Here is a 13,515-nt window from a genome sequence, read left to right on the forward strand (position 1 = left end):
CAAAGTTTTGTAAAGTATAACTGGAAGCAAGAGAGTGAATGAGAGTGCGAGCACATGACTGAAATGGAACAAGCTCACTTTCTGAAACTGTGTGGAGACGTTGTGAGGCAAACAAACAGCTTCTCTTGCAGTTTGGTGTGTACCATTCCTCTCGTCAGATCCGGAAAAGACAGCTATGGAGGGAATGAGCACTACAATAACCTGCTCCTACGACAGAAGGAAGTACATGTTTAACAGAAAGTACTGGTGCCATGGAGGATCTAGGTCATCTTGTGATGTTTTAGGCGACACAGAGAATTTTGTTAAGAGTGAATATAAAGGAAGATTGTTGCTCTTGGATAACAGAAGAGGATACTTTTTGGTCACGATGCACCAGCTGGTAGAAGAAGATTCAGGCATGTATTGGTGTGGAATAGAAAGGCCATATGCAGATATAATGACTGCAGTGAAACTCACTGTAACTGAAGGTAAAGAGTCTTTAAACATTGTAAGGTCTCATGAGATTCATTAGTTTTATAACATGACTGAAAAAAAATAGGATACCTGTAGTGATTTAGTTACTTGATGTTTGATGTTTAATGGGAATGAACAATACTGCAGTTGCAAACCCAGAAAAGTGAAAATACTAATGAAAGCACAGCTGGAATGACATCGAAACAAGAACAGAGCTGCTCTGTGTGGCTCAGCACCTCAATAGCAAGAGGTACTCTGCAGTTATACAGAAACATTATTATTGTTCGTATTCCAGTGGTATCTAGGATATCCAACTGAGATTAGAGCCCCTTTGTGCTATGCACTGTACAAATACACAGGAAAAGACAATCCCTGTGCCCTGAAGAACTTACAATCTAAATAGACAATACAGAGTGAAAGGGAGTACTGTTATCCTGCCCCCCTCTGTCAGTGAGAGAACCAAAACACAGACAGAGCACAGGCTTGTCTACATCAGGGGTAGGCAACCTGCGGCACGCAAGCTGATTTTCCGTGGCACACTCACTGCCTGGGTTCTGGCCACCAGTTTAAAACATTTTTAAAACCTTATTTACTTTACATACAACAATAGTTTAGTTATATATTATAGACTTATAGAAAGAGACCTTCTAAAAACATTTAAATGTATTATTGGCATGCGAAACCTTAAATTAGAGTGAATAAATGAAGGCTTGGCACACTACTTCTGAAAGGTTGCTGACCCCTGGTCTACATGGTGCAGCAATGTGCACTAGAGAGGTGTGAATTGTAATGCTCCTTAGTGTGCATTCACGTAGTACTAGTACTACATGAATACACACTAGAGAACTTTTAGTGTGCACCCGCAGGGTCTACTTGGGCCAGTTAGTGCCCTTTAGAATTCAAACCCCTGTAGTGTGCTTTGCCATACGTATAGAAAAGACCTACCTGACTTGCCCCAGGTCCCATGGAGTCTAGGGTGGAGCCAGGAACTAAACCCAGATGTCCTGAGTTCCAGTCCAGGGTCTTAACCACTTAGTCATGAGAGGAAAGGCTGAGGTTTAAAAATACATGGTATCCTCTTCAATCACAGAATTCATGATGTAGTAGCAGCTTCACCTTATCCTAACAGATGATTCCTGATCCAGAAGGATATCCAGTAATAGGGCTTGAGGATAAATTCTTTCCCATATCTAGTGATCATTTCAACCTTAACCGTATCACAATCCTCATTTTACGCAGTGTGGCTATAGCAGTGTTAGTCCCAGGATACTAGTGAGACAAGGTGGGTGAGGTAATCTCTTTTATTGGACCAACTTCTGTTGGTGAGACACAAGCTTTCACACCACACAGAGCTCTTCAGGCCTGAAGAGGAGCTCTGTGTGACTGAAAGCTTGTCTCTTACAAGCAATTGTTGGTCCAATAAAAGATATTACCTCACTCGCCTTGTCTCGCTAATCCTCATTTTATTCAGTTTTAGATAAATATGTATGCCAAAGAGGCATATATTTGTCCAGAAATTAATCTCAGTCTGGTGTGGTGAGGAAAGCGCTTTAAGCCCAGAGATGGGGCACATGGAGACTTTTGTACTGTGAACTCACTGATCAAGGATCAATAGTATGTAAATGCCTCTGCCTTCCCCACTCTTTCTAAATTCAGCAGCGAAACCATGCAGCCTCTTGAGACTAATCCTTGGAAAGAGCCTAGAACTAGACAGGGATATCTACAGCCAAGTCTGATTGGGTAATCCAAATAGTGCTTCACACCCTTCTGTGTATTGCATCTCACCAGGACAACTATTTGGTTCCATTACAGAGCCTCTCTCCACACCCCTTATTACTCTCACCAACCATCCCAGTGAATCCTGCCTAGGGAGATCAGTGACTGTCAGATGTCATTCAGCCACTGGCTCTAATGTTTACTACACATGGTACAGAAAGAGCTTTCCGACCAATATCGTACTAGTGCACAGCAGCGACCTGGTGCTTCGCTGTGGAGACCTCCTGGAGAGTCAGAGCTATTACTGCCAAGCTGCAACTCGCAGAGCAAACAAATCCACCCAGGTGTTGAGAGCAGAGGTGCTGACCCCAGCAAAAGAGAACTGCACATACCAGTTACAATTAACAGGTAATGTTTTTATTTCAGTGTTAGCTTCATGGAATGATTAACAACAGGCAAAAAAAATCTGTAAAATACGTTAAACTCCTCTCACACTAAGTTATGCTAACTAAATATGGACCCCCGCCCCAAAGCAGAAAGGACTCAAGCTACAAATACAGCAGTATTGTCTCCCCACTCTTATATCGCCTATTGTACTCGTCCTTAGACGCTTAGTACACGTGCAAACAATACCAGCACATCTGCGGCATGGGGAACAGAATGTCAGACATTTTGCTCCCACAAATACCACATCTTCGCGCCTTGAGTTAAAGGAGAGTGCTCCTGAGCTGTAACAGACAGGAAGGTTTAATTTTCCTACGTAAATAGAGAACTGTTCAACATAATGTACCTTATTTTCTTTGCCCCCCTTGTAGTGGAGGGGAGAGAATGAAATGTCGAATGCCAAGTGGATATACACTGGCTTCTATACAAGCAATTGTATATTTTTATTACAGATGGTGAATCATACAACTGTGTAAGAACCACCCCAGTGTTTACAGTTGAGATGCCTTCAACACCCTTCACAGGCTATTCAACACCTTGCCCCAACTCCTCTAGCCACCCTGGCACAGAAGAGTAGGTACCAATCATCACAACTATATGTTCCTGATTAGATAGGGTTTCTCTCAGAAATCCTAGTGGAAATTTCTGTCTAACGACATTTAAAACTGTAGCTAACGTGGTGGGAATATTTGTGCCTAGGTACCATGCCAGTTGGCACACTGGGAATATTAAAAAGAGACATGATAGAAAGAACAATCAGTACAGAAGAGATCTAATAGGGAATGGAATTATCAACTTGATCCAAATGTCAGAGCACTGCGCCGAAGTGTCACAGAGGACAAGACTTAAAAAAGGATCAAGCACTTATATGGACATTGAGAACTTTCAGTTACAGAAGGAAGGACTGTAATAAATTATAAAGAGGATCATGCTTCAGGGCACAGGCTGATCACTGAACTGCCCAGGGTTAAAGAAAAACTTCCAGGTGGGCAGGATAGTCAATAATTGTCTCACTGGATTTCCTGAACTTTCCTCTAAGACATCTGGCACTTGCCTCGGCTGGTGCCAGGATACCTGACTAGATGGACCATTGTTCTGATCCACTATGGAAATCCCCATGTTTCTATTTAGAAATAAGGGCAACAAATGGGATAACAGAATTCAGCACCACTATTTGAAAAACAAATGGTAACAACGTGACTTGTGCTCCTAAATTCTGTAGGCATTTTTGAAAAAAATCTCCCCCAGTCGAACTTGTGCTTGTTGTATTAAATGTTTGTTAAAAGCATCTTTTACCTGCAGATCCAGTATTTCCACAGTGGCTACTCAAAATGATTTATTGTCCTCTTTGGCTTTAGTAGTTGGATCCCAGTTCCATGGGCTATTCTGCGCTGGCTGTTCCTGCTTATTCTAGTAGCAACTTTAATTATCATTCAGAGCAACAGGACATAGAAAAGTGGTGAGTTTCTTTTAACTGTAAAGACAATTTTCATTCAGTTCAATAGCACAATTAACAATAACAATTCTCTACCAAACGGTCATGCAAAAGATGCTTGCATGTATAATTCTATATAAAAGCTAGGTATAAAAATATTAATGTGCATTTTACTAATATATGCTCAAATGTGACTTGAGACTAGGTAGGTTTTGATTTTTTTATTTTATTTGCTGTAAATATTTTACAATATTTATAAAGACAATTTCCATTTCTACTGAAGCTTTTTTAACCCATGATCAAGGAAAAAAGCTTATTTACTAAACAGAAGCAGTTTCCTGCTTCTGCACTGCTGGAAGCTAGCAGTTCTCCCTAGAACACCGCTTTGGGTATTGCCGGTACTGTGCGCTCTGATATACTTACTCCCAAGCAGTAAATCTTTGGCCCACCAGGTCTTAACATATGGTATACTTATTCTCTGAAAAAAATTTGTTTTAAGTGTAAAATTTTAATTGCTTTACATTTCTGTTCATATCAATGGAACTGTTTTCTCATGTGGTTTTGGCATGAGGTTTAAAAAACAAAACCAAATACCAACAGAAGTTGAGTCCTAAGACTAATACTGTAGTGAGTTACAGCTCTTTGCTAGCAAGAACCTGATACTTTGCTCTTATGATAAGTCATGATCATGACACCTTACCAATTGTTTCCTCTTCCTTTATATACCATAAGCCTGGAGATATTTGATTAAAATATGGATACTTTGAATTATAAAAAAAAACTACCAGTAAAATTGTATTAACAAAATCAAAGGTACCCATGGATTATAAATTTGTCCCAAATCCTTGATAAATGAGAATGTCATGCTTCTTTAAGAGTGAGCTGCCTGCTTGTAGCTTGACCCAACCATACCCTTATTCACTAATAAAGATGCCCATTCAAGAAATATTTAAGAGGCCCAAATTAATCATGGATCATGAGCATAAAATCAAATCTGGAACCTGCAGGGGAATCTAGGAAAATTATTTTTCCAATATACAAGATTCAACTCCTAATGTGCCAGGATGATGCATCTATATTTATCCTGCTGATCTTCTGTATACAAGGGCAGGTGGCTATGCAACATCTAGACTACTTGACCACCTGCTGGGTTTCATACAGGGCTGCTCTGAGTGGGTTTGAGTGCAGGGTTCAAACACAATCAGAAAGCACATTACAATAAAAATATCCTTTGGTTTTAGATTAAAACAAATATTTTATTTTTAAGACTTCATTTCCAGAATCTTTGAAGTGCCCCCCTCCATCATCCCACCAAGAGAAGGTCAGAGAGACTCGCATGGTCTTTGGTGAAGTCTAATTTCCAGGCCATCACCAGCAATGCGATATTGACTCCTCCCTGGCACAGGAAGGTGCAGTCATCTGGACCTGTTATCAGCAGAACATCTGGACACCTCCAGCACACTGGGTCACCCAAGAGACCACACTTCTCTGTACACCATTCAGCATACAGGAAGCAATGTCTTGATAAACTCTGAATACACAGACTGTTCTAGCAACAAAGACAATATGCAAAATCCAGTTTCCAGTCACATTTATAACTCTCTCTTTTGCATGTGAGCTGCACTCTATGTTCTAAAAATGCATTTGACAGATGCGGTGCACACAAAACAGGTTCAGTTAGCTTGTGCGTTCATCACATTAATCTGAAACCTACATAAGGTTCCTAGACAGAGATAATGCCCGGGGGTATATTTGGGGCCCATCCTTCCCAACCAGGCTTCCCCAGATCCAGGCCAGAGTACCTAGTCCTGCTCCACCAGACATCACTGCTAGGAGACAGGGTCAAGGGACTCCAACTCCCTTAGCCTTTAAAAAAAAAAAAATCCACTATGCCAAACTACTCCACCTTACACAACTTCCTAGTGAAACTTCTCCAGCTGACAAGACCCAAACACCCAGAGTGAGTCTACAGTGGCAGAAAGGAGAAGACTTCAAACTGGGAACCAGATATGAGAGGAGAAAAACCCCCTAAACTTCCTAGACACTCAAAAGATTCTGCACCAGTAGTGAAAATCTCAGATTGAGTGTCCCTGGACAGACAGCCAGCAAAGCAAAGCCTTTGGGGGATTTCAGAGTTAGTTACAGACTCGCAAAAAACAAGCAAAATGGCAGAATTATTGGATTTTGGTCACAAATCCAGTTCAGAGTACTTCTGCAGAACTCTTGCCTGGTTTTCTGAGTGGCAACAAACCTCTCTATCCCCAAAAGAGACATTTCTGTCAAATTTAAATTTTGTAAAAGCAATCCTTCATGTAACTGTAGAGCAACAGAAATGTGTGAAAATTCTAAGGGAAAACCACCATTTTAAAACAAACACTGACCTGCAGAGTTTGAAACCCAAACATGGCCACATTAAGCCCCTGGCCTAGAAACTAACTGTATGCCAGTGAAACTGATGCCATTGTCCAAGTAGAGAGAAATGCAGATCGCAAATTAAGTGCATAAGAATGACAAACTGGATTTTGATATTCTTTCCCTTCCAGTGATCTAGGGTGCGTTAGTAACAGAGAGAGACACTAGTTTGCAACCTGATTTTTAAATTGACATCTTCCGTTTGAGAGGCTGTAAGGGCAAATCCCCTAATCAAATCAACTAGCAGCACAGCTACTTTCCCTCAAGCCAGCTCATACCCTGCCAGATTTCCACTCCAAGGGGCCCACAAGACCCAGATCCAGGTTGGAATTAAGTATTTAATAATTACTCTATTGCCTAGAGACCCCAAAAGAAGATTGGAGCCTTTTGTGTTGGGTACTGTACAAGCACACAATAGGAGATGTGGTCACTGCACTGAACAACTTACAGTATGAGATAAGTGACAAGATGGGAGGGAAAGGATGCAATTAAATTCATATAGTTTGCATAGATACAGATTCATTTGCTCATTTTATTAAAAATACATTAAGTTGGGCCACTGTGCTCATCTGCCTCTCAGCCCAGACATCACTGACCCACTGATTTCATATAGGTGTCAGAACTGAGTCTGGAAGTGGGTTAACAGAGGAATTCCAAACAACTCCCTACAGATCCTTTGAGTAGCAGCAGCTGGCTTCTGAGGGGACCGCTGGTGGGGTGGAACCATCTCTCTATGACCACCCCAGTGATGATCTGGGGTGGGATATTCCAGGTTGAGCTGGCTCTCCCACAGAGTCCTATATGGTATGTAAGCCTTGTTTCACTGAGCTACTCATATAATGAACTGATTCAACAGCAGCATCCCAAAGAGCTCTCTGCAAACTGCAGGATCATGTAAAACCTTGAATCCTTATGGAGTCACTCCAGCAAACCCAAGTGTAATGTGGCACAGGCTAAGGCACAGATTTGGTGTAGCTGATTTTACTGCAGAGCATATACACCAATAGCTCCTGAGGGACTGTATGTGAGTGCCTCTGTTAATACCAACTCAGAGGTAGCAGGAGGAGGTTTGAACGGGCTTTCAATGAGCATGGCCAGCTACAGAAGACAATTCCCCTAACTGTAGAAGTTTGTTAACTCTTAGAGTGCTAGAGAAATAGGATGGCCAAGAGTGTTCAGTGCTACCAGTTCTCACATCTGTGGGCTCTGCCATAAAGAGCATTCTTGTTCACAATGCCTCCTTTTTGGCTTCCTCGGACTCAATTCCTTGGCTGTTCTGTTTCCCAACATGATACTAGGCAGCCATCTCTGGCTCCCTCTCCCTTCGGGGTTACAGGGTAGGACAATAGCTGGCAGAACAAAAGTGTCAGTGTCAGTCCTCACACTTAAAAGTTGCATTTACAGCCTATGTTGGAGGGAAACAAAATCAATCCCCTACAAATTATTTGTAAATAAATTAATAAGTGCAAGAACAAGAGAGCCACATCTGGTGCGGAAGAATAGCTACGTGTAGAGGTGTCCCAATTAGTGACTGGATCGATCTTCGGGGCAGAGGGAAGTAGAAAGACTGATGGCTGGGAAAACAATTTCCAGAAAACAGTTTAATAGTTTAAGTCATTGAAAGCTGCCATTTCACTTCCTGGGAGGCAGTGTAGCCTTTTCCATCAGTTTTCAAAGTTCTCCTAAAACAATTGAAAGAAGAATTAAAAACCATGGTTAAAGGAACTAGCAGTAAGAGAGGTGGCCCAAGTGCAGGATGGGGAAACCAGTTCTCCAATTCTACTCCCAGCTTGCATGCCAACCTTCCCTCTGGCCTGGGTCAAGTCACTTCATCTTTCCAGGCGTCAGTTTCTTCAGCAGTAAAATGGGGAGCCCTATCCCCACAAGGGGGTGAGAGAGAGTGTCTGTAAAGCCCATAGGAGCTAGAAAATGCAACATATGATTGACTTTTATTCCTTATGAACTTATCTAAGGCAGAAATGTTAGACTCTCAGGGTGCTGAGACAGTGGTGAAATCCTTTTGAAGTCAATAGGAAGTATACCATTGATTTCAGTGAAGGCAGGATTTCACCAAGACGTTTAACACAGCAGTGCTTCAGATACAGAGACAACACCACCTGAAACGTAGGACTATAAGGGGGAACAATCTGGTGTTTTTGGGGTCAGTGGCCAGCAATGCCAGGGCATGCCCCAGGATGGCATGTTGCAGGGCTGGGCAGCTAGGCTGACGGGGTTAGGACATCTCCTTGGATGTGCCAATGAATGGTGCGCTCAGAACACTGGGTCACACTGTAGCCAGCGCAGAGTAGCAACGGAACAGAGCCACAAGTGCCAACAGAAGAATTTCAGTGATTCTTGAGCACTCACCCAGCCACCACGGGTCTCGATGTATCCTCTCACTTCACGGTTCCCATTAATCAGCTCCACAAGCTGGATTCGACGGGCCACAGCTGGAACTTTCCGGGAAAGGTATGCTAACAATTTCACAGACACTGCCAGAAAAGCTCTCTCGTAGCCCAGCTCAGGATTCAGGCTGCTCCAACTCTTGCTGAGAGAATCCACCATGACTCCAAATTCTTCCACCTGGAAACACCAAGAGGAGGCTTTATAAAATACCACCATCAAAATAAGTCTTGGTTCAAACCCCACAGGGTTACCCAGGCCTGGCTTGCTCTGCTCTGTGATTGAGGCAGGTGACCCCCTTGGCCAGTGCACTGCTTGGTACATCTAAGTCCGACTGTAAGATCTTCAGGGCAGAGACTATATGTACTGTGTGTTTCTACAGTGCTACTGTAGTTCACACAACAGTGCTGGGGGAGAAAGAGGGACAGTTTCCAATTTAACTAGGACTGCAAAGAGTTTAGAGTTAGAGGTGCATGAGCATCCATATTGAAACTGGGCTGGGATGAGTTCCAACCTCAGACCAGGCTCACGTCGGGTCAGCTAACACAGGCTGGGGCTGTTCAGACAGCTCCCCTTCTTCATTCCCCTCCCGCCCCTCATCGTCCAAGAGCAGCCCCTCCCATCTCAAGACAAAGCATCCTCTCACACAATAGCACTTCAGTTAAGAAAGGATGTGCTGGGACTCTACAGCATACTACAGGAGAGGGGTAGACGCTGGCCTAAACAGAGAGCTTGTGCATTACCTTTCCCTTAGCCACCTCAGCAATGATGCGCTGGGCAGGCTGCTCCAGATCCTCGTTATATTGGTCTCCTAGTCTCCGCAGACGACTGGCAATAATAACCGAATCAAAGGTACTTGAAGCTTCTGCTCCTGCAGAGGGCTCACGTTCTAAGACGGCAGAGAGAGAGCATGGAAAGGGGGTACAACCTGCAGGTCAAGTGGTTGAGGTTGAGAATGCGTTTCATATCTAAACTTATTTTTTAATTATTTTATATTACATGAAAAAAAATTGTGTTAAAAGAATGTGAAGTCAGGCACACAGAAGTTAGGAAATGCCAGATGAAGATTCCCCATGCAACCTTAATTTGGACCCCTTGTGCATATGCATTATGGGACGATCTTTAATTATATTATCAGAGTATTTCCTAATAGTTCCTAATTAACAAAATCCAAAAGACCAAAAACCAGAATTTTTATCATGTGGAATCATACGGACGCCTGATTTGGGCCATCAGTTGGGTTCAGATATTTAGATCCACAGCACAGACCTCTACCACTTGAGTTAAGAGAGTAACTGGTAATAGAACTAGGCTGGGTATGAGGTTCAGGCAATAGGTGAGAGAGTTTGCCAAAGGGGCTGACAACAAACAGCTATTTGTTGTCAGCAGAGGAACACAGACAACTCCTGGGTTCAAATCTAGGTGCCGGAGGCAGTGTGTCTAATGGTGAGACCCTTCTGCCCTTGCCCCGGCCTCCCACAAGCCTGACCCTCTCTGCCCCCTCCAGTCTGTGTCTCAATCCCTCCACCTCACGTGGGTTCAGGTTCCAGTTCACTACCCTTTCCAGACCCTAGTCTCATCCTCCTACCAACGTCCCCAGTGCCCAACTTATTATTTCCTCCTCCTCCCTGCTTCCTGGCAGCCAGCAGGCGGAGCAATGAGAACAAATGAGAGATTCTCTGATTTGGTGCCCAGTACCCCATCAGCCCTCATCAGCTGGGGGCAGCATTTGCAGAAAAAGTCCTGCTTACCCCCTGCATTTCCAGGCTGGAATATGCTCAGTACAGGCAGAATCTTCAGCAAATTCACCCATCAAACCATTTAGTTTCTAACAAACATGCAAACTGCAATTTTTCAAAGGCTTTTCTTGACATGTTCCAAAACAGAGTTCAGCCTGAGGCAAATGCCCAGCACTGAAAATTTCAATCCAAATTGTTACACTTTGGCAAAGTTGTAAGCCACTGAAGAGTGGAAGTGTTGAGCAACTTTATCTAGCGCAGTTGCTACCTGCTCCGCCCAGGCTGGGTCTGTCTTAGTTGCCCTTTCTTATTACATTACTAAGTTGCTCTTATTACTCCAAGTATTTGGGTATTTTAATATTTAGCAGTCCCCAACCCTCTCTCGAACTCTGGTTTAAACCCCACACTAGATTCCACAGGTTCAGGAAAACCTAATTTGAGCTGCAGCCATTCACCAGGCTGTTTTCACAATACTCCAGTCAATAGAAATAGACTTGTACGTGACCCATTAGCCTGATGGGAGCTCAGCATGGGACAGGCAGATTGGAGACTCCCTTTGGGCCAAACTTCCCTTTCCTCCTTCAGCTCCCTCCTCCAAGCATGCTTCCATGAAACCTTTGAGAAATAAATGCTGCTTGATGCTTGCAGCACCTCCCACTTGCACCAACTCTCAGCCACTCTCTGGGCCTGATTGTCTCTTGGCTGGGTCTGAACTAGACTGTATGCTCCCTGGGACAGAGACCAGACCCTTCCTTATTTGGTAGTGTCGGTACTCGATACATTAATGATAATTAGGTCTTTGGTTACAAGGACCAGGACCAGTTACACTTTCCCCATCTCTATTAAGACAAGTTATTTTTATGGAGATTTGGCGAGTGAAAAAGTTACTGGCATTTATAACTTGAATCCAAAAATCCCAGGTGCTCTACAGGCTATTACAAATATATGTAATCTGCACATTTGTGATGCAGCCTGGGTTTTTCAATGACAAGCAGTCAGGATCTCCATTCTGCATCTCATTGGAAAGAGTCCTTTCCAACAGCATAGTTCTCCATAGCCCGTCAGGGAAATGGTTCAACATGGACTGAGAGGGAAGGGCAACACCGCTCCTTGCAGTCACCTGGAGACTCTCATGGAAATACTGACCCATGCCAACCCTGCTTCGCTTGAAACCTGCCAGCCCAAACTGCAGCCCACCTCTCTATCCATTCCAGGAACACCCAACAAGACATTTACCTAGAACCTTCAGCCAAGAAAGCCTCCTGCCTCCCTCCAGAGATTTGGTCCCAGGTGACTTTACCTGCGTTTGACGCAGCAAAAGAGTCTGTCTCCAGACTGCGGTAAGCAAAACCTTCGTCTTCCCCTAGGAGGTCAGAGAGAAGTGCCTCCACAATGCACTCTGTTTGCTCCTCAAAAGTCCTAGGACCCTTCATTTTAATACGTCTCCCCTTGGATTATCTGAAGTTCAAAGAGAAGCCAAGCTGCCCCTGCAGCTGTTCCTCTTCCGGGTAAGGTTTGTGCACAGAACCTTTCCTCCTTCCTGGTCAGCTCAGCACGCGTCACACCCTCCCAAGGGCAAGTGCCTTAGGGAGGAGACTCCTCCCCAGGGCAGGGTAAAGCACTGACAGGCTATTTCATCCCTCACTCTTGCTCCCCTGCACATGGGTGCGGCAAAGTTTCACAATAACCATTTACTGTAAAACAAACAGCTGTCCAGAATTAAGTTTTTTCAAAGTCCATGCTTCACCAAGGGCTACCCTGCCTCGAATAAGTCTAGGACTCAAAGGTCACATCTACACAGGGATTGGAACCAGGTTACCTGCAATTGTGTAAACATGAGGAGTTGCTGACAGGGTACAAGGGTGTTTTTGCTGATAATTTCATAATGCAAATATGCTCCCATCACCCAGAGCAGCCAGAGGTGTGGCTAAGTGAGCTCAGTTCACACAGGAAAGGTCCTGCAAGCTGGTGATAAGGGACACCCGACTACAGTCTATGCTTAAACCCAGCTGCAGCTATAGCAGGCAGCCTTAGCTGAGGTTTTGCTAGCGTGACCATACCTGCCGAACGCTTACTTACTGCAGAGAACCAATCCACAAAGATGGTCAGTGGACTTCACAGCAAATTCTGCGCTGCTGCTCCCAAGGTAGCAAGAGCAGCCACTTCACCAGCACAAGAGGGGTTTTATGGCAATGAGGGAAGAAGCCATTCCCTAAGTGTGGGAGGTCTAACCTGGTGTGGCTCTTAACTCAGAGTCACAGGGTGGACAGTGAGGGTACATCTACATTGCATACAAAAAGCCATGGCAGCAAGTCTCAGAACCTGGGTCAGCTGCCGCGGTCTGGGAGCTAAAAATAGCTAGTCGCATGGACATTCCCAGTTGCGCTGATGCCCGAGCTCTGAAACCCAAAAGTGGGGGCTCCAGCCTGAGTGGGCACTTCTACACTGCTCTTTTTAGCCCTGTAGTATGAGCCCATGTCAGTTGCTGGGGGCTCTGAGACTTGGTGCCATGTTTTCTTTTTGGAGGGGGGGGGAGGGGGAAGGGTAATGTAGATATGCCTTAGGAGGGAGTTGGTTCAGCCCACCTGTGCCTCATTTCCCAACTTACAGTGGCACATAAAATATCAGGGTTGGAAGGGACCTCAGGAGGTATCTAATCCAACCCCCTGCTCAAAGCAGGACCAATCCCCAGATTTTTACCCCAGGTTCCCCAAATGGCCCCCTCAAGGATTGAACTCACAACCCTGGGTTTAGCAGGCCAATGCTCAAACCACTGAGCTATCCCTCCCACAGCTGGTCTCTATCAAGAGAGGGGAACAAGAAACAGCGGCATACAGTGTAAGAGCAGCAGTGAGCAAGAGGCTCCTGGTGCAGGCTACAGGGGAAAAGAAAAAAATACCTCAGGAAGGGTTG

At 44.3% G+C, this 13,515-nt stretch overlaps 2 protein-coding genes across 6 annotated transcripts in view; one reads left to right on the plus strand and one right to left on the minus strand.

Annotated features, from left to right (window-relative positions):
- LOC120404206 (triggering receptor expressed on myeloid cells 2-like) overlaps window positions 1-6,972 on the plus strand; it is a 47,093-nt gene extending 40,121 nt beyond the window's left edge. For 2 of the 5 annotated variants that reach the window (XM_039536289.1, XM_039536290.1), the window contains exons 3-7: window positions 132-467; window positions 2,266-2,577; window positions 3,066-3,186; window positions 3,972-4,072; window positions 5,316-6,972. In XM_039536289.1, coding sequence (XP_039392223.1) covers window positions 176-467; window positions 2,266-2,577; window positions 3,066-3,186; window positions 3,972-4,065 — 819 coding nt within the window. In that variant the 5' untranslated portion in view covers window positions 132-175 and the 3' untranslated portion in view covers window positions 4,066-4,072; window positions 5,316-6,972. The remainder of the gene's footprint in view (window positions 1-131; window positions 468-2,265; window positions 2,578-3,065; window positions 3,187-3,971; window positions 4,073-5,315) is intronic. The other 3 variants (XM_039536292.1, XM_039536291.1, XM_039536293.1) reach the window with 3 other exon arrangements.
- A 1,152-nt stretch (window positions 6,973-8,124) lies between these two features.
- BCL2L15 (BCL2 like 15) lies at window positions 8,125-12,035 on the minus strand. The gene is made up of 4 exons (XM_039536035.1): window positions 11,903-12,035; window positions 9,607-9,752; window positions 8,828-9,043; window positions 8,125-8,142 (listed from the first exon to the last, which is right to left on the minus strand). The coding sequence occupies exons 1-4, from the start codon at window positions 12,033-12,035 to the stop codon at window positions 8,125-8,127; spliced, it is 513 nt and encodes a 170-aa protein (XP_039391969.1).
- Window positions 12,036-13,515: the final 1,480 nt, after the last annotated feature.

Source organism: Mauremys reevesii, linkage group 4 (genome assembly GCF_016161935.1).
Source record: "Mauremys reevesii isolate NIE-2019 linkage group 4, ASM1616193v1, whole genome shotgun sequence".
NCBI classification, from domain to species: domain Eukaryota; kingdom Metazoa; phylum Chordata; order Testudines; family Geoemydidae; genus Mauremys; species Mauremys reevesii.

Coding starts and splice junctions, on each gene's coding strand:
- BCL2L15 (XM_039536035.1), bottom strand. CDS start 12,035: ATGAAGGGTCCTAGGACTTTTGAGGAGCAAACAGAGTGCATTGTGGAG. Junction 9,753..11,902: donor TTTTGCTGCGTCAAACGCAG/GTAAAGTCACCT, acceptor CTGCCGTCTTAG/AACGTGAGCCCTCTGCAGGA. Junction 9,044..9,606: donor CTGAGGTGGCTAAGGGAAAG/GTAATGCACAAG, acceptor TGGTGTTTCCAG/GTGGAAGAATTTGGAGTCAT.